General features: G+C 43.2%; 1 protein-coding gene across 1 annotated transcript in view; it reads right to left on the reverse strand.

The window, feature by feature from the left end:
- Positions 1-22,052, reverse strand: part of LOC107189578 (tensin-3) — a 170,601-nt gene that overhangs the window by 44,922 nt on the left and 103,627 nt on the right. The window contains exon 5 of the mRNA XM_015578139.1: positions 512-580. Coding sequence (XP_015433625.1) covers positions 512-580 — 69 coding nt within the window. The remainder of the gene's footprint in view (positions 1-511; positions 581-22,052) is intronic.

Raw genomic sequence — 22,052 nt, forward strand, 5'->3', positions numbered from 1 at the left:
GTTCAGAAACGGACATTTCCATCGAAGCACCACGTGCGTAACCTTTCCAGTTGTCCGTGAATTTTGGACGTGAGACGAGCTTTCTAGTTCGAGGTCATTTCTGACCTCAATTCGTTTCTCGTATTTAACATTCATAGCTCCTTTGAACGAATCGACAAAAATGCAGGCTGTTTTATGATTGAAGGATCTTTGATGTGCTTTGATGAACGTGAAGAGGAAGAATTTAGTTTAGGGAAGATACAGTAAATCCTCGATGAATCCCTAGGTTTAATAGTCCTTTTAATAATCTTTGAATTCTAATCCAATGATATTTGTCCAATCATTTAATGTTCAGTGCCAAGGAACCTTGAAACACTTACCAAGGATTTACTGTACTACTGAGATATTAGATTATTAAATGTGAAGTCCGAGAAGATAAGATAATATCAATTTTAGAACACCCTGTATAAGGACGTTTTAATGATCCTAGGATTGTTGCATAATATCTGAAGGAATTTATGGAAATCGTTACCTGTTGTTGCTGCTTACTCCTGGCGATGCTGTTGACATTCTTCGGTTGTGACTCGTAACCCCCATTATGCTGCAACAGAAAACGAAAAATACAAAAATTACAACGTCGTCGTGTAACCGTCCTCAGGAATCGTAATTATATTCTCGCATTCAGAAATGCATGAAAGTCGTCGCGAAAAAACTAGGTTATACTCGTTATTCCGAGGAAGGACAAAGCATACAGAGCGTAAATTATTCCCATTGTTCCCTAAACAGCTGTTACGTAAACGCAATAAAACTTTTATTACTGAACTAACAAGAACCATCGTCAATAGAACACGAGGATTTTTCAGATCATAGGCCACGTATATACATTTCTTGACATTGATGATTATACATTATGGATCAGAAGACAGCAAGAACGGAAGCAGAATACGAAATGAACAGAACGAAAGATAACACAGTTTCTATTACAACAGGCAAATCGAATATTTCACAGCAACAGCGTACTACCTACCTGAATATACGCCAAGATTCATAGTAAACAATAATCGATCATTCTAATTTAAATCTCAGTGGAAAGGGAACGTTCAAGTTTTCAAGACCGAACGTGACGAAGCGCAATTTGTTGGGTTCCGGAGACGGCGAAGCGGCCAAACAAAATGAACGATCGCGCAAACAACACCCACGCCAGAAAAAAGGGGTGTGGAGGGGGCAGACTAACGCACCTCGCTCTCGATATGGAGGGCAGTGTGCCAAACCGTGAACGCGATTCGATGCAAAAGCGTCTCCGTCTCCTCCTGCAGCGGCGTGTCATCCTTCAAATTGTTGTTCACGTTGTCCTGGCGAGGATCGCCGCAGCGACAGCAATTAGCTCGTAGCCAGGCGCGCGACAGCGAGCCACTGTTCGAATTGGTCATTTTTCAATTCGAATGCAACTTAGAAATCAACGATCCTTGACTTGGACGAAGTAATTCGTCGTATCTTTCCGTAGGAACTGCAACGTTGAGGAATCTGATTCCTTTTTTGTGTAATTTAGTAATTTTAATAGTAATTTCCTAAGTGTTCCTAAAGTATAGTTCTGGAAGTATTATAGTAGTCTTCAGAGGTGAATCGAGTAATGGAAACCCTCGATAGAAGTATCGTTATCACAATTGAGTAATATAGTTACGCCAAAATGGCGATCTTCTGGAGTCACTTCGGTAAATCGAATCCTTCGGTAACAAACTAGTTACCAGAATTTGAGCACACGTTCAGTACTAATTTCATAAGACGATCTTCGAGAGTAGTTCGAAGTAAATTGCACCCTTCGATGATAGGTCTGTTATTAGACTTTGAGCATAAGTTCAGCGGATAATTCGTACATTCAGAATTTCATTAACTTCCCATTGATAAATTCAGGCCGTTCAATCTTCCTAAGAATCTGGAATATATTTGTCTAATCTATACCTTTGCCACACAATATTTAGTTATTTTCTAGGTAATTCCAGAAACTGGCCGTTTATCTCTGAGCAATGACAACTCCGAAGTGTCTACATAGTAAATAGAATTCTTCGATGACAGATTCGTTAACAAGGTTCTAGAATTTGAAATTCACAATACGATGGGCAGACCACGTGTCGGTTCCACGACGGCGCCGTCTGTTCCCGTGGCCCGTTACGAATTGTTCCATCGGGCCACCGCCTTCCCTTCTTCTATCGTTCCCCGAAGAAACGTTTGCCAAGCACAAGTATCCGTTATATGATTCAGCGACGAAAGTCACGGGCCACTAATCTCTCGTCGCCTGTCAAATATCTTTGCCACGCGCTAGCATCGCGCCTCGTTCGTATCAAAACTCATCGGTACAGATTGCACTCTTCAACTTGTACACCCGTAGGAACTTCTTCGTGCTAATTGGACAATCTTCAACGATCAGCTACCAAACCCTTCCACTTCTTCCTCTTCAAGTTTCCAGAGAACATGATCCCCTATCCGAAGTAACCCTCACAGAGCCACCCAGGCACAGAATCCCTTAAACTCGTTCAGGATCACGACCCTAACATCACTCAATCCACCCTCGGCTGACTCTTGATCCCCAAATGCTTTTCCCTTTCAGCAGGTTAAAATAGTCAGTACGTGTCTGGAACCCTCCAAACTATCCATTACAATAGTTCCTTCAGTACCACCAAAAAGGCCCCTGGCAGAGACCCATCCCCAAGTCCAGAACATGAACCTTCCACCATATCGATTCCACTAGCGTGAATCTTCAGAGGCTCGCTGAGAATCTCCCGCGGACCCCACCTGTCTGGATCAGAAGCTCAAGGTCACAATGGGTATCCACCCTCGGGTGATCACTTCCAATGTCTAGCCTGTCAGCGTTAGAGTATCCATGTGAAACTGGTCAGAAACGATCCCTGGATCGTTGGGAGGTGTCGCGGAATTATCTAGGGGACGCGACACCTCGACGATCAGTGAATAACTGCGAGGAAACGCATCGAGAGACGAGCAGAGGATCACGCACGACCTGGGTTAACCGGCACAACGAACGTCTGCGCCGCACGGGAGCCGCCCCGGCGCTGCGGCCGGATAGAGGGATGAAACCCCTGCATCCCCGTCAGCGCAGAGGGGTAGGTGGAGGGCGAGAGGGCAACGGCGGCACGGTAGCCATGACAACGAACGGCCAGCGTTCCAAAGTCGCACGCAGACTTGGTCCTGCGCGCCCCCCAGACTGGGGGGATCCGCGAGCGGAGTTCCCGTCTGCGCGACACAAGGAAAAGGGACAAGTTACCTAGTAGGTCGAGTGCCACTCCCTGTAAATATAATTACCCCGTGAAATTGACGGTCGGCCAGGACGCAATGCGCCCGATCACCGCCACGACTGCAATCCATCGTTCTTTTTGGCGAACAGAGGTGGACGCACGTTCGTTTCAGATAAAATTGATTCTCGCGCGATAATTTTAACCCATCTTCCAACTGGGTACTTTGTCCACGGAGTTCTGATCTTAATCCTGGTGGAAAGTTTTGAAAGTTATTATATGACTTTTTGGTGAATTTAATAGACGACGAAACGAGTGAGGAAAGAGCAAAATCTGTTGAGAATTCACTGGGGTACTGAATTTTGTACACAAGAAGTTACTTTGGAATCATTGTTCGTTGGGTGATTGGTGAAGATTGTCTGGAAATGAGATTTGAGTGTTGAGCTGATCAATTAAGAATGTCTTTTGATTGGCAATGAACTGGAGCACGAGGATGCTCCAGTTTACGGTAAAGTCTCGATAACTGCGCGGAAGGAGCTTCACGTTAATTACTTCTGCTTCATCCCTGCTAATGGAACACTGGAGGCTCGGCCTGAAGTGGCTCTACCCACCCAATTATGGGGATGACGTCTAAACACTGAGTGGCGAAGAGTTCGAACACTCATCCATGATTTACTGTAGATTGTACTTTCTACTGTCTTGACTACCATAACACAATAACATAGAAATAGATAGAAGAGTGAAAAATTAGTGAAAAATGTATCAAATCGACAAGTTAACTTGGACCACATTTACCAAGGCCCTGGTTACTAGCACACGCGTGTACGTTCAGTCTTTCCTTCATTCAAGCATGATACCAGAAGATATAACGAGCACTATTATAAATCAACATTTACTAGGAAATTCCCCAAGAAAAAAAAGGATATGCTACCAATGTATCGTGGTTAATGTTCATAAATTAATCTTCCTAAATAAATTTTAAATAAATACATGTAAAAAAAAAATTATTTCGTCTGACCTTCAAAAATTAGTCCTTGAAGAAGTTAATATTAACTTGCCACAAGCATCAGGATATCACGACTAATGTCCCTAGGAGATTAAGCCGGTCGAGTCTGGCGAGTCTGTTACGAGATGTAATAATTGATATGTTCGAATGATTTCGAGGGGATTCGGCGATACGAACCGTAGGGAATTGAAATTGAATTGGCCGTTGCTGTCGGTTTCCGCAACGAGCGACGGGGGACGCGGAGGAATATTTTACGGCGACGATAAATCACCTTAACTAGCCCCGTAGGCCTTCGCGGCTAAAACACGTTTTACACCAGGACTAGATGTCCGGATAAATGGATGGGTGTTCTTATCCAGAGAACGGCGCGAATAAAGATGCGAAACGTGGTAATTCAGATTCGCGGTGGCGGCTGGTCCCGGGCGAGCGTGGGGATAAGTAAACGCGATTTTTATCATCGTTACGCGAGCCTATGATTTCGCTGGGATCCCGGTTCGTGTTTCAATTCCGCGAACGGTACGAGCGTGCTATTATTGATAAATCGAGGCGCGATAAATTTCGCTCGACACCTGGAAAGTGTACCGCAACCGACGCGACGAACATTTTTCGTGGCAATGTACTTTACACAGGGTGTTCCCGAGTTGCGTGACTGAATATTGTAATTGTGAATTTTTATGTAAAATTACATTTACGAAGTCATTTATAAAGACAGATATAGAAGTAGGAAATTCTTTCGTCTCTTATGTATCTGGGAACTCTTTATTCTCTTATATATATTGAGAAGAAACAAATAGAAAACTCGTTGCAACATAGTTGTATTTGATTAGGAGTATTTCTGGAAATGTATTACACACATGTATAGATTAAATTAAATCATATTCTGATTAAATAAAAGCTTCTTTAAAGAGGAATCGAATATTTTGTTATACATCGAGGATTTACTGTACGAGTCATATAAAATGATATTACCTATTCTCAGTCTATGGGTCAAATCTGATAAAACTTGAACGTGATACGACTTCCAACGTCTGAACTCAGAAAAAGAAGGTATTTCATAAGATTTGTTAATAAAAAGGTTTGTCATGATCGGAAAATTAATATCCAGAAATCTAAGACGATTCTACGTCGTTGATTCGACAATTACGACCAAGTAGGACACGCTTCCCAATAGAAACCGTACAGAGAATGGATTCAATAAGACGTGACGTAAAAACATGCCCGCAGAAAATTACATTACACCCTGAAAGAACCAGCGATTCAGTTCCGAGGTAATAAAATAAGAGACGATATTCACTTCCTCTTCCACGCTGAAAGTCCCCATAATAAGACAGAAATCGAATTTAGTTCCCGAGGAACGAACGACAGCGAATAAACGCGAACGAGTCGCATTTTCGCAAGAAAGAGCTCGACAGGGGGGGAGACTTGAATAACAGGGAATAGGTAATAAAGCAAACGTGGCCGTCAACGGGACGGATTGCTTAGCTGGCAGGTCTCTCGTGTTTCGGATCGGAAAACGTTTTCGCATGGAAACAGCCGTATGGATCTTTAAAAATGCAAATCGTACGCGGCGGCACCGCCAACCGATTCGCCGGAATGAATTTCCGAGCGCGTCTCTCGAGCGACGTTTAACCTTTCCACGATGCTAATTACCTCGCGCGTTAACGAACGTGAATGGTAATTCCCGTTTCGGTGTAAGAAACCAGGCCTGGCCGATCGAAAGGAGACGAAATATTTTCTGAAACGAATACGGTCATAAGCCTGCCTCGGGGGTTCAAGGGATAAGTTTATGTACAGGATGTCCCATTTAAATCGATCCAATTGACGATATTAATCGAAACTATTGACGATATTAAAAAATATTGTGAACAAAGTTTAAATCGTATCAGGGGGCACACTTGTAACTGTTTTGTAGTTGAATGCGTGGAGGTTAACTTTTTTTTTTTAACTGGCATCGTATATTTGTTATTGCACTACTTGATACTACTCGTTATTCCCTACATAATGTACTGAATTACTTATGGAGAATCAGTGCAACAAATAATATACGATTCCATTTAAAAAATCAATATTGACCATCATATGACCTATCGCGTTCACATAGAAAAAAATTGACTCACATCATAAAGTGTGGCCCTTGATAACATTTACCTTTTGTCTGAAACATTTTTTAATATCAGTTTTGCAGTTATTCGGGTGGGTCGTTTTAATTGAGACACCATTTATATACACTCCTGGAGAAAAAGATAGCTATCATTAGGTTCGCAGGGATAGATTAAAAATTTTCTAAATTTTATGAATACTCGAGACATCTGTGCTATCATTTTCTTTAAGAGTATAGACGATAATCCGTTCCACGAGTTAGCGAACGGAATAATCCTCCGTGGAGGCTGGAAAGACGACCGATCGGCTAATACCGGTTTAATTGACTTATGCCCCGCGACGAACCACGCGCGCGTTCCGATTGAGAATCACGTCTAAACACACAACGAGAGCACAGCTGCGGAGGAATCAGCGCTGCCTCGACTCGACAAGAATCGTGACCGGGGGGGCCACCGAGGAAAGTGTTGGAGCAAACATTGTGCGGCGATCGAAGTCACGTTACATTGACGAATAAATTGCAGAAATACCTACCCACGAAACAGGCTGGGTTTTAGGTATCACGGAAATACTATGCTCAGTGGATTGCCCTCGTAGGCAATTCTGGCTTGTGTTTCGTTTGCTCCTTATTGGGAATGTATATGGTCAGCTTTGTGAAACGGTTGGATCAAGCGAAATTCCTGGTTGCTTTAGTTATTTGGGACGATTTTGATGTATCGACTAGTGTGTATTTGTGTACAGTTCGATAGAGATGGGATGATATACACTGCTCAAGACAATTAGAGGATCGTGTCTTGCTTTGTTATATTTCACCACTTTTATCGGTTAACGATCAACAAGTCTAATACCAATATCATAATATTTACGTCACAATTTCTTCCATTTTATAACAATACAAGAATCCATATTACAAATGGGTTAGAGAAAGATAGAGTACCTTTGAATAAAGCAAAAAAAATAAGGCCAAGGACAGGAAGTTACCGTGACGAACGAACAAAAAGCTGCTCCAACAGCCTATAATCGTTCGCTGCGGCGTCGAAGACACCTATTCGATCACGCGACAGTCGTACAAGAAAAAAAGAAAAAGAGGGAATCTTTGTTCGTGGCATCCTTGACTCGACGGACAGGAAATTTTGCACCAGGTGTACACAAGCTGCTACACGCGCTCGTCCGCCTAATCGCCGGTGATTACGAAACGCACCTGGTATTTGCGCTAACGCGCAAACACTTTTTCTTTCGGATCGAGATCCTCCTATGACCACACAGGAAGCGACAACCATCGCACCGTTCATCGTTATAAATATCCCAGGGTTGCGATCGCGTTCGAACACCACCACGAAGAAAGCGATTTTCATTCCGCAAACGGCTGTTTTCCGCGTGGTTTACGTAAAGATATACACACAGGCGCTCGTAAGTGCACCGCGATAGAGATCGTGCGCGCGGAGAGAGGCACCAAAGCGGCGAGACGCGGCTTATCCGAAGACTCGGACTTATCTTTTGACCCTTGAACCCCTTCTGGCTAACCAGTCGGTTTTACCCTTCTCTCGGCAGATCTTGAGGATGGTTACGGAAATCTGGGCTTCTCGGACAAATTGCTTCATCTATCCTCTTTTTCGAAATCGAAATCTTCATCCTCCCACGAGTCTTTTAACCAATTCTTAAAATTCAAACCTGGTAAACTGTTCGAGTCAATTTGACCTGAAGCTAACGTTTGATTCCTCTTTATGGAGATACAATTTGTTGGTCGATGTCCGTCAGAGAGTTCTACTCATACTTATACACATATTGTCTACCATACGGTGCAAATTACTTACACGTGACAAGTTAGAGTAGTGGTACAACCTGGGCTACGGTCCAAATTTGGCAACCTTCCCCTATTACAATTTTGCGACAGGCAAATATATTCTCTTAATTCGATTACAACTCAGATCCAATTCAATTCGAGAAATAGTAATTCAATTTAATATATAGTAATTCAATTCAAGATATAGTAATTCAATTCAAGATATAGTAATTCAATTTGAGATATAGTAATTCAATTCAAGATATAGTAATTGAATTCAAGATATAGTAATTCAATTCATGATACAGTAATTCAATGGTTGACTAAAAAACAGCACAAGACTTAATAAGATTAAAATTCCGACGATGAACAGTTGGAATAAAAGTGACGTTCAATGTAGCAGAAAATTGTAAGAATGTTCCTAGTTTAACAGGAACAACACGAAGATGAAATGCATCGTTCCCTCCGGCGGCTTTTGCATCAGTCGTCCGAGCTACGTCAGTTCCCGGGATAAAACTGGAAATTCTAATTACCATCGCGCTCGGCTAAAAAATCGATGATGTTTGCGCATAAGTGCCGCACCGTCGTCGTTCCACACACCCATTTATCCCTCTTTAAACACGACCGGGTGACATTCGCTCGATGCAAAGGTTGCGTCGTGTTCCAGTTCGTTCGGAAAAAAAAAAAGAATAATTCTTCTCTCTGAATGAAACGGTGAATCCGTGGATCGGCTGTGAGCGATCAGACACGTAGAACGAGGCTGCTGGGATATCGGACGTGAAGGAAATACGGGAACGTTGGACAAGTGGGTCGTGATGCCAACTCCATGACGCCACATCCATCTGGAAGGAGTTTCCGCTGCGGCACGCGGGTGCCTTAATAAAGAAGCTTCTTCTCTTATTTATCCCTCCCTACCCTATGACCACACAAGAAGGGAAGCCGGTTTCGCGTACAGCACGAGGATGGGATAGGAAATTTCGATATCTGGCCGTGGGCCAAACGGTCGAATCGAAACCCAGCATTCGGGAACCAGTCGGTTACCCGGCGTCCAGTTGGCTGCCCAGAAACTTTCCTCGGAGAAGTCTGGCTACTTCTGTCCTCTGGTTTCCGGTCTGTAATCTAATCGCTAATCTTCGGAATCATCTATACGGACTTATGAATACTCTGACCGATTGTAATTCCTATTTGTATGGCGAAGGGTACGATTCCGGACGAAACTTGACACCCTTTTGGTGGTCGTGGTTGTGGAACGTGGTAGAATTGAGACTATTTTAGGGGGGGATGTAATGTAGGTGATATTGGAGAGTCAGACAAATTGAAAAGGGATAGATTTCATTGGCATCATTTTCTGGTTTTTTCGAGATGTAGGTCTAGGTTATTTCGGTTTGTAAGAATTACTTGACGGAAGGTCATCTGAAGATTAACATACAGTGACTTAGATATTCGTTCACAGAATTCTGAAACAGCAATTAAGTGTCAAAACTTTCATGCAGTTTCTATTTATATATCCTTCTTATTACTTTTGTCATCCTTTTGTGATAAATTCTTCTAAATTTTGAAATAAAATTCGCATTTTGGTAAATAATTTAGATCACTAATCTAGACACTCATCTGTAAATCACAATCTGTGAATCACAAAAAAAACCGTACGTACACACTTCTTAGTTTTCAGCGAACAGTGAAGAAATTTGTATCCCAAGAGAAAAGCTCTGTTAAACATTTTTGCACTAAAAAAACTGTCGTTAGTCACTCACTTCGAAGTTTCTAAAAGTCGAAAGATCGAGGGAACATCGTGAAGGCTCCCAAGCCAATGATCCGGATCATCATTCAATCACCTTCAGAGCAACGAATGCAACAAAATCGCGGTGTATCGCGTGCATCGGGAACCAGATATGTACGTATGCGTCAAGTCGATGAACTTGAGGACTCAACGGACTGGTAGTTGCGCGTACAAGACCATACACGTGCTAAACAGGTTTTCTCTCGCCCGTTGCCTCTTCGATTCGTCTGTTACCGTACGGTAATTGACTGCGACATTAGGACTCTGCACGCCATACCGAACAAATGGAGGCAAATCGCGACCGATCCCCCACCGATATCTTTCCTCTGTGCTGCCCTCGTCGTTTCTGGGCTGGTCGATTAGCAGACTGGCGACAACTCGTCGTTCGCGACCGTAAATAAACGCCCGCACCCGTTCGGAAAAAAGGCTCGTCCGTCAATTTCTGTGGTCCCTCAAGTAGGAAGTTTCGTGTCCACTTGATCGTTAAGGACATGCTTCTGTGGACATTTACTGACGTGAGCTATGGTAACGTTTCTTGGCGGGTCTAGTTTGATTTTTTTTTGTGGGTACAATTATCGATGCTTTCGAGGTTCGTGAAGGTTCTACGATCTGATAGTATCAGCTATCGCTACAGAGTATTAAGACAAGAAAGTCGAATTTTCTTCACAAGTCAATAGAAATTTCTACAATTTTCCTATTTGATTTAAATATTAAATGAAGGTATAATTGAAATTTTAGAATTCTTTGTACTGAGACGTTAAATAATAGGAAAATTGTAAATACTGTCGATTTTTAGTGAAACACCCTGTCTACTCCAGAAAGGATAAATATTTCTTGTTATTAGATTCCTGGGCTTACCTGAATATCACATCATAAAATACACTACCGTTCATAAATATTTGTCCTTCCATCGAACAAATCTCAAGTATCTTCATTTTAAATTCCCCTCTGGAAATCCTCAAAGAATAACCATGACTTTCGCTTGTTTTACGATTACGAAGAAAACTCGATCTTCTGGAAAATTCGACACACTCGTATGGAAGGTGAATGCAAATGTTGGTGGACAAGTATATTTACAAAAGTTAGCATACATTCCTTTCGAATGTTGAGTTAGACTCAGGTTTCCGACGATTCTCAAGAATTTCGAGTCAATTACGATCAAAGACCACGCAGATGGCCGAGCAAGGAAAGTAGGCGAGCCTCGTTTAAGCAGATTGCGAGAAACAGGGGCCACGCGCGCGTTTCCCTCGATTCCCGTTTGTCGTCGCGATACAAGAGTACAACAAACGGGCCAACTGGCTGCTGGCTTGGTGAACAGACCAGATGCCAGCTAATTCATACAATCTAATCCTGGACTTTTTAATCGTTCCCGGAGTATATTTCCGTGCCCCGGCTGGCGGCGACGTCGCGGATCCATGAAAACCGTGCCGCACAAATACACTGGACCTACGTAACTATTGTTCGTTGATAGCTCGATTTTAATAAATCACCGTCGAAACGGCATTATCGTCGGAAGCGGTTGATTTATCGACGCCACGGCTCGAAAACCTGCTCTCGCAATTTAGAGACGATTGGAGCGATGGTCAAAATCGCTAGCAGCCCAGTGACGTCAGTGGATCGTATAAATCTCACTTGAGACACTTGTCAAAAGTTAACCACGAGTCGTCTTATTGGGAATGATTTTCGCTAGTGACAAAGCAAATTTAAACGAATCTTATCACTGAACAGTTAATTTCAGGGGAATAATCATTGTCAGGAAATTGGTACCTTATGTTGGGGTGAGTTTGAATCACAAGGGAGGTTAGGTTGGTGTCAGAAATTAATTTTTGGTGAGGAGGGGGCCTCGAATTACTAACTGTGCTACATTAGGTTTCGGCGGAAATTTATATTTAGCGTGGAAAAACACCCCTTGTATATACACCGGTGGCATAAAAAGCATTTAAAGCTTCTCTTTGCTTTTAAAAATGATAATTTTCTGACTTCGACACGAACATACCCCTGACTCAAATCGAAGGTACCAATTACTAATTTTCGGTCCGCAGCGATTTTCCTACCGTTCGACGTACCGATTCGAACAACACCCCGTTCGTGGGATCTTTTCCACGGCATTCCACGGCCTTCGGGGTCTCCCACACCCTGGAATCGGATTACCCGCTTACACGGTGCACGTGTACTTCCGCGAAAGAGTCACTCGACGCCGTTCGCGAGTCGCGTTCGTCCGCTCTTCGGCCGAGGAAAAGTGGGGGACATAGTTACACGCTTCCTGATTCTCGCGTTTCCATGCGCGGCGACGGCGGCGGTTTCGCGGGCGAACACGCGCGAAACGAGTCAGAGTCACGAGCTAGCGTTCGAATTGAAGTCTGAACAAATTGAACGGCGGATTAATTGATCCGAGCCTCGGAGGCTACGCTTAATCCCCGGTTGCCCTTTTCCTTTTAACCGTGCGCCCGCGTTTCTGCCTCGAGACTTAACTGTTCCGACTGCTAGAACGCCTCTCGATTAAGGTTAACGCCTCGGTGTAATCGGAATTGTAGAAAGTTTATAACACGAGACTGGCGCCTTCTCGCCAATTTCATTTATCGGCGCCATGTAATTATCCACGTATAATGTAAACCAACCAGCCAGGAATCTCGCTCGAATCGAATACGAACGTTGGACCAGGTTCCGTGGTTCCGATTCAACTTTCGTCATTCTGGTTGAATCCGTTCTGGACTTATGGAACCGAGCTGTGCAAAACCATCGAACACGAAAATCATAGGAACCTTTTTCAGAAATTTGAATATTTTCAGTAGATCTAGTGAATTCAGAATTCAATAAAAAAAACATTTTTTTTAAATTAACAAAAATATTTTTCTAAACAAAATATCACGTAAACAGTTTACAGAGTTAAAATGTGTAACCAAATATATATATTTTTCACTCTTAAAAGAAAACTCAGGTCTGAAAAGGTTAAATACAATCAAAACAAAAGTCCACCCAAAAGAGTAAAAAATTCATTTCTCGAAATACAACTTCTGGCCAGATTATTTCGTTCTTACCGTAAACAAGATTCACGGCGCGTGAAAGGGAGAAAGTTTGAAAAGCGTCGGTTCTCGGGATTCGAAGCACGAGGGAATTTAATATGCGTTTCGTATATCGAGGCACAAAGCACGTTCGACTGCGAAACGCGGACAGAGAAGTGTATGCCCCGCGGTACGCGTTTATGGTATCTAATCTCTAACAGCCGCGGACATTTCCATGGATTTTCATCGTGCTGGTGGAAACCCGTGCGCGGCCGTTTGAAAATTCCGCGTCGGACGGTACGAGCGAAACGCGTTCCCGCCGCGATAATGTCGAAACCGAGAATAGACAAATGACGCAAGGCGCCCGGAGGTCGCGATTTTTCTTCGATACATATTCCCCGAGTCCACGTCGGAAATATGCATTCCCGGCGATAAAAAAAAAACGTCGCAATTTCTGCAAAAATATTTACTGCCCCGCCGATGGAAACCGCCGTCAGCCGTGCAACACGTGGCCCGAACGACACTTTTACGATCTTCCGACAAAATGGCGTCTTCGGTTTCGATATATTGCGGGTTTGTGCGCAGCTCGATACATAAATGTTTCATTTTATGGATAACCGAAGAGAATTTCTTTCTTCTGGAAATGTAACATAGATCGATTTTGTGGATTTCAATTAGGGAGTGGGATAATTTCATGAAGTTTTAATGGTACAGACTCCTCTCGATTATTGTCCTGAACTTGGGTCCCCGACAGGACAATAATCTTGTAGGAGGAAATGCTTCAAACCCTCGTAAATTCGATTAATTCGAACTAATTTAGATATAAGAATAATATATAAACACTAATTTCAAGGTATTGGAATAATTTCGAAAATAATCGAGAGTAGTCTGTACATAATAAAAACTTATGAACGCATAGTTAGTTTTTCTGCAAATGGTGACACAAGCGTTGCTATGCAACGTGTGCATCGACGCATTAAGTGTGTATCAAAACAAGAATAAAGCAATTTTTGTCCTTCCAAATTTGCATATCAAACATTTATATTGATTCAATAAAATCTCTAATACCACATAAAATTTCCTATTAATTCCTGCCCACCCTGTACACTTCAAGTCTATTGCATGAAAACCACGGACCTCATAGATAAAACCTCCCCTCGTCTGTACGCGTATCAGAATCACCATTTACAAGGGACGAGAAGATCTATAATTGGAGTAATCTCCGTAATAATCTGAATACACTGTAGAGACCGCGTTCAGCGTCGTTTATCGTCGAACTGTCATTCAAAAGTAGACGGGTTCCCCCGGCGAAGTTGATCCCGCGGATTCAACGGAAAAAGAAAATCCCACAACCAACAATCCACTATATATTTTTACCCGTCATTCTTGAGGATCGTCGAAGGAATGGAGGGGGTTGATGTATTCGCGCGGCGTCCCTGTGTTCATTGAAGTAATCTCTATTTCAAGCGGCGTTACACGACAGCGGAATTTCTTGGAACAACATTACATCCGTTTCACTTACATCATTCCAGAGATAGCCGATCGAACGAACGGACAGGGCCGCGTTAGCTAATTATCCCCTGTTTCGAGCGCTCACGTTCATCGATCGACTTTTCTGCTCGGTCGGTCGTGATCACGATCGGATGAAAGAAAGAAGAAGAAGACACAAGAAAAAACAGAATAAAAACTCACCGTGTATGGTACGTGATAATTCCGACGGTGTACGTCGCCGTGACACTGTACAGTCGACAGCATGCTGACAGCCGTCCACCGTCCCGCAAACGAATCAATGATCGAACGTCACTTAATAATACCCTCGCACAAAGATCAACGATCGTTCCTCGGATGTCATTTTGGTCAACACTGTTCCTCCACCGTCGATTGGATCATCGCCAGTTTTAAATTCTCGCCCGCCGGAAACGGATAAACGTGCATACCATCGCGCGACATCCTCGCGATTGGACGTTTCCGATCGATAATTGCAGATGATACGTTTCTTTGTTGCGCTTCGGTCGATCCTTTTAGTTGAACGGTTCGCGGGAAGACTGTCAATGAACGATTGACAGAGAGTGACTGGGGACAGCGAAAGACGCAGCAGCGGCACACGTTCGATGGCAAAAGCCGACGGAACTCGAATGGAGCTCGTGTCTTTCGGATCACGCACGGAACGTATAGGTTTAGGTATACACCGGAATGCGCTTGCGCGGTGCCCCGGCTAAGGCGCCCCCAAGACCACGCTCGGTTTCTCCTTGTTCTCCACTTCTTTCTCCAGTGGTCTCTCTTCCTACACGTTTCGTCCTTCTTTTTTGCAGCCCACCCGGTCGCTGATAAACCGAACACAGGGTCTAAATCGCGATTTCTGCGATCCCTTCCGAGATCATTCGTGCCTCAGAGACCTCGATTCTTTGGGTATTCGAGTGTTTCAAGGATGTAATCCGAAAAATGAAAGTGAAAAATTAACGGAATTCTTGTTCGTGATCTTGGGAGAAAATATTAATCGATCGAAATTACCGTCACTAGATCCCTGGGTATTCGACTGCTTCAAATAATCCGTAAAATGGATTGAATGTGACCAAGAAAATTGTATACGTAACGTATTTGGAGTGGTATTCATCTCGGTGATCTCGAGAGAAAATATTGATCAACCCCGCCAGTCATCGATTACAGATTTATTCAAATCCAGATGCCTCGATATTCTCGAAAAGCATCCTAATTCCCGGTTAATTCGATGTACCTGTTCATAATCCACCGTGGAATTTACATTTCCTTCTCGAGGTAGAGTATCCTTCGATCGAAGACGAACACGTGATCGATTAAACGGATATAAAACCGGACGAATCGGTCAAATCGTCGCCAAGCCAGTCGGCATCGGGTCGTCATGGAAATATCATTGGATCGTCGAGCGTTGTAAATTACCAGAAGCCCATTAAAATACGAGAAATTTTCAACCGTGTATCGCGACGAATATGCAAATTCTATACGATCGGTGGCGTTACGGAAACGCAATAAAAAAAAATGTTAAAAAAAACCGACGACGCGCAAGTCTGAATTATTATTTCTTGCGTGCATCGCGGAACGATTATCGATACAAATTCAATCTCTCGTGACCGTCCTCGTCACTTTTGTCGGGCCGTGAAACCGGTTCGCTGGAGACTAGAGATCATTTGTCTCGATCACTGGACGCAACGCATCTTCCCTCGATCTCCCCCGTGGCGCGTTCAAACCCCTCCTTTCCACGTCCTTGATCCTCGATCGCGTTCCGATTGGACGCAATTGATGAATGACGCCTTCGTTAATTCACGAAAACTCCTGTTATCGTATCTTTAGCAGGCCACAGTCATCCACGTTAATGAACGGAAACGTGACCGGCGATCGATTCGTTCGCGGCGAAATTAATTTCCAGGCGCGTTTAATTAAACCTGGACTCGCTTAATTCGACCCCCACCCCCCTCGAGGATGGCGAAAAACAGGTGAGACGTTTCATCGCGATACGGTTAAGTGGACCTATTAGGTGGACTGGATCCCGACGACGACTACACTGTGGAATTCGGATCGCTTCATTTGGGAAACGAAATTCTATGTTGCGTGTTTGTGAAAGGATTTTAAAGAGGCATGCAATCACATAGAATCTCGAGAAATGGTCAATATACAGTATTTTATCGTTGAAAGGAAGTGACTTAATGCACGGTATTCTATTTGCAAAGGGTGAAAGTTTACGTTAAATCGACTACAAGAGTCGTTTCGTACAGTATTGCAACGCCATGAAAAGATGCCCTGGTAAAACGACCCTTATAATCCTTTATCCGAGGATGGTTGAATAGAAAGGGTTGCCAACTGGAGTTTGTTTTAAGCAAATTTTGACAGTGAGTCTCCGAAAGATAAGCTTGGAGAGCGAACGTAACTTCAATCAGCAGATTATAGTTATGTAATTACGTTGTACAAAATTCTGTTAATAAATAACTAGTTAGTGATTTGTATTAGAATTGTGAAGTAATAAATAATACTATTTATACACATAATCGTTCCGACTCCGCAATTCCGAACCGCCATTCATCGTGCAACGATCGAATATCGTATTGGGTTAAAAATAAAACAGAAAATTCGGAGTATGTAATGAAAGTTTCGTCTTTTATCGTGTTTCACAGAGCCCTGTAGGTTCGATCTAGCAATCACCGTCGATCCACGGCCCTCGGTTAATTCAAAACCACCCACGGAACAAACCTACATACCCACGTGACTAATATCCCAATTTACATCCTCGAGATGATATACAGCCCCGGGATAGAAGCGCAAAGAGCAGATCCAAAAGCAATACCGTGGGCTGTCCCGCGAAAGCAATTAAACCCATCCGTGCACGAAAAATCGCTCGACGTAATGCCGGTTCGGTTGCTCCGAAGAAGATTCGCCGGGCTCGGCTGGCGAGGAAGGGGCTGGCCAACATTTTTCACACTTCCGACGTAAAAATTCCGTCGGAGAGGGGGAACGAAACATTAATCGTTCAGCAGATTCGAGCGCTGCCGGCGGTTCATAAATTTCGATGCACTTAGAGCCGGCTGCAGCCCGTCCCTTTGGGTGTATTGAATCGTCGGGGGTGGTGGGGTGGCAGTGGACGAGGTCCTAGGTGCGCGATATAGAACGATGACAAATCGTCCACGTCGAAGGATCGTTCCGTGATACGAATGAAACCTTCTTCGTGGAATTGTCGCGAATTTCAGACCATCCAGATAGTGGAACAATTAAAAAAAATTCAAATTTACTTCTATTGGATACAAGATTTAGATTATGTTTCTATTTTTATCATATCAAGTGTCCCTAATACTGACACTTTATTTATACATAAAGCATAAAAAATGTCGTAAGTTGAAGTTCCACGTACCAAACGAGATTGCATTGCTGTTACTTTGATTAATATACGAATCCCTTGATTTTCTAATTATATGATTCTTATCGGTCTCCTGAAAAATTCCACGTTTTCCACTTGTGATTATTTTCTCGTGGTACTATGATATATATTCGTTAATTCGAGGCAGACTAAACGGTCATACCTGAATCACTTTTGACACGAAGTTGAGATCGAAGTGTACAAAGTCTAAATTTAACCGGAAGTTAGGTGGTCCATGTTAGGAACAACCGAGACAAGATTATCGCCGGTGTGCCTGGCGTGGAAGTGCTTCCTTCCCTCTCGCGTTCTGTCGCCAAAGATCGAACCCAGCAACCCCTTCGACACCGTAAATAAATCCCGTTCCGTTTACGCGTGCCAGGGCAGATGTTGCCCGCCACTCGTGTCTCGGTGGCGAAAGGAAAACAAGACAGTTTGGAAAACATCATCGGGCGGACGGGTATTGGACAGGCTTTGGATTATGCACATTTACAGGCTCGAGTGGAACAGTCCAAGAACTTCCGTATGCTTGGGGGAAAAAAAAGGTTCCTGGGAATGGACTTCTTAAATGTTTATTCCAGGGGGTTAATTTTATTACCGGAAATGTACTGACCCTTTAAACTTTTTGAAGAGGATGCATTCCTTGCAATACTGACTGGATGACACACATAAATCGTTGATATATAAATAATGGAATTTAGGTAATATCAAATTCAGAAGTTCGAGTTCACTATTAATTCTTACCGTAATGATCTTCATATGAAATAGAATATTAATAAAAAAAAGATACTAATATATCCAACAAATGAAAAAACCTAAACACCAAACCATTTCCAAGAAACAGATTATTTTCAACTCATCGAATGTTACACTTTGTGTATTGTACACTCCTAGTAACAGAAAAATATCGGTCACCTATAATAAAAAAAATAGTCGAAAAATGTTCATGCAGTTAATAAAGCGTGTAATACACTTTCCAAGTGAAGCAAAATTATTATTCAAAACGCATTCGTCACTCGGCTGAATTTCCATTCGTTATAATAAGAACGCGTTGCGCCTCACAGTCACGCGAGGCCGCCGGCGCAGAATTTCGTTATGCGCGCGTGTACCGTCGCTGCTTAACTAACAAAGCAGCCCGGCGCAATTAAGTTAAATAAGATTAATGCGCGGCTTGATGTAACGACTTCAATGGCGCGCGGGTGTGTACCTAGCGCCCCGACGCAAATTCGTGGAGTCCGTTGGTACACGGGCCGCAAGACAACGCAAGATTAATTGCATCGAAAATGCGGCGAGGGTCGCTTCCCGCCAAGGGACGAACAAAGGTTCCCTGTACTCGAACCGTCTTATCTGAATAGCGAAGGAACGGCGAGAGACTCGATCGTTTTTCCGCAATCTGTCTAATTATCATTCGTCACTTCCAGTTCATAGGAAACTATGTGGAATATCAAACGTTACTTTGTTCTAACTGTGGCAAAAAGGATAAAAGAATATTCATTGAAAATACTATATCGGCAATTTAGGCTCTAAAAAAATTGATATATAAAGTGGTAAGTCTATTTGTACGAGCAGAAATGTCCCTCCCTCATTTTCCCAATTTAATTTGTCCCTCGGTATCAAATTGACCCAGTGATAGAAATTAATGAAATGGAGTGACAAATAGTTAAACTTGCAAATTCTTTAAAATAAACATCACCTATTTGTCAACATTAAGCTTAAAAAGAATTACTAAGATCGTTTACAAAATGCAAATAAACATGGCGAAGCAGATTATTTGAACCTAGGTGAAGGAATATTTTTACGAGTTGACAGACACAGGGGTCAATCAGTGCGACTACCGGAAGGCTAACGCGCCTCTCTATTTGTCACAGACGATTCGTAGATCATTAATAACGAATCGTCGCGCGGAGAATACATTATTATGACACGCTACTGACAACAGGGAACACCGAAAAAGAAAATATAGGGAGCACGTATCCAGCTGCGTCACCGTCGCGACCCGCCCGACACTCGAACGACCTCAACCCTATTCCCTAGCCCTCCCCGAAAGCGGGCCAACCAAACAGGCAGGACGTGGAACACGAACGGGTAACTCCCCCTCTTCCCCCTAGCGTTCAATGAACCGATGACGACTGGCAGCTGCAGGATTCTCAAGGACCTGCTCTCGCCTCCTCGTTTTTAGCCCCGTCGAGACCCTCTTGACCCCGGGCTTCTCGGTTTTCTTGTTCTCATACCCCCGCCGCCATTACCATGAGTAGCAACCGATTTCCAGCCGGGCCGAAAGCGATGCTGGAACGCGAAACAGGGAGTCGTGAATTTCATCGATTCATTGCGTCTTTCTGCGGTGGACAGGGACACGTTGAAGGTAGGGGGATGCTTTTATCGGAATTTCGCCATCATTGGTCAGATCCGCCATACTCCCCTGTCAGTGCCAAGGAGCTATCGATGATTTACTGTATATGTAAGAGTTTATTCGGCGCTAATAATTGCGATAAGATCATCAGGGCTGATTAAGACATAAATTATCGAAAGATCGACTCCACGATCGATTCGTTTATCTAGCCGAAGGCGTAAAGGGGAACTACCCCCCAGACCTGTGGTTAATTAACTCGTGGGCCCGACGAAAGGAGTCGAGTATACGAGCCTGTTGAAAACGTTTCGAGGATTAATCATGACCTGGTAAGACGAGCTTCGCCAGGCCAATGGAAGCCCCGCAGTCGATTCACTGAACTCTCGCTCGAATCGCGGGGGTAGTCACTTCTTTGCATGCCGAAAGGTAAGTAGCCGGAAGGTAAGTTAGCCCGACAGCCAACTGCGCAGCGTACAAATTTCGACGATGAAAGGGAATCTTTGATACGATGAATCATCGTCGTTGCAGTTACTAATCTGGTTTTTTACGAGCATTGAATACTCGATTGCTGGGGAAATTTTGAATGGGCGGGAATGGTCACTTGCACTTAGAGGACCGGAGTTAATAGAAAGAAACAGTATTGTAAATTATTAACTTCGTCAGACTTATATTCTGAAATCGATAAAAACTGCTAATCGATTATACATCGTCACTTTGTTATCAGTATTTCTATCCCTTCCATCGATCTATTTCACTCCAGCAGCTTTCGATCAGCCTGTATCATTTTGGTCGTGCCAACGAAGGACTTCAATTTCCACGGGTTATCGTGTCATAATGTTTGGACGTTAGAGGCCGATCCGGGCAACGACTAATCGACGTTAATGCGATAATAACGTCGGGGCTGCAATACGTGCCGTACAATTGAACCGACCGCTGATAATCCAATTGGACTTTACACCGATTGGACGGTTTCGATGGAAGGCACCGGTCGTTTAATCGACGCCACGGCCGTAGATCGTTGCGGTTTTATTTCCCGGTTGGAGGACGACTGAATTCGTGGCGCGATGGTAATCTACGAGGCCCTCGGAGTTGCTTAATTAGGTCAGCCGGGCAACAAAAAATAAAAAAATAAAATAAGGATGGGATCATCGACGATCTCGCCCAGGGAGAGTATACATATATGTATACATGCATGTATACAAATTGCTGTCGATGTCGCTGAAACGATACCGCGGTATCAGGCCAGTCGTTAACCTTGCGACAAGAATGATCTCTCCGCGGTACGAAAAACAAGATTAACCGAAACGATTGCGACATTATCGCGATATTTTGTCTAGCTCCCGAAACGAACCACCTTCAACGGACTGGCTTGGATCCGGGTTGCTCGATATGTGCTAACTTTTATTAAAGATTTTAGATAGTACCCACGAGCTCTGTACTGGGCGAAGTATGCAAATATTCTTCGATCCTCTTTGGGTAATATTATTGCTCTCTGAATTAAATGTGACCGAAATTGTAATCGAATTAAGAAAAACTAACCTATAATTCGATCTTAATGGGCCACTTCTGACACTCTTGTGGTGAGTACTTACTACTCCTTTCATCATTGACATAAGGAAATAACGTATCGCACTACAAATAAGCTAAGGAATAATAACTGACTAAATATAACATATAATAAAAAAAATAATAAAAACCAGAGTGGGGGACAACACCGGAGGAACTACAACTCAGATACGCCCCGAACCTTACCGTTGTATCTAAATCTAAATATGTCTAAGCTACCACTATTACAATATAAATAATTCTAATAAAAAAAATACGACTGAAAATCAAACTTGAGCTTTGGGTCATGCTGACAAAAATTCACCCGTAATAAAAAAAGAGTCTCAAATGACTTTCTGTTTAATTCCACTCTTTCTCGAAATTGATTC

The sequence above is a fragment of the Dufourea novaeangliae genome, unplaced genomic scaffold, assembly GCF_001272555.1.
Source record: "Dufourea novaeangliae isolate 0120121106 unplaced genomic scaffold, ASM127255v1 scaffold169, whole genome shotgun sequence".
Taxonomy (NCBI): domain Eukaryota; kingdom Metazoa; phylum Arthropoda; class Insecta; order Hymenoptera; family Halictidae; genus Dufourea; species Dufourea novaeangliae.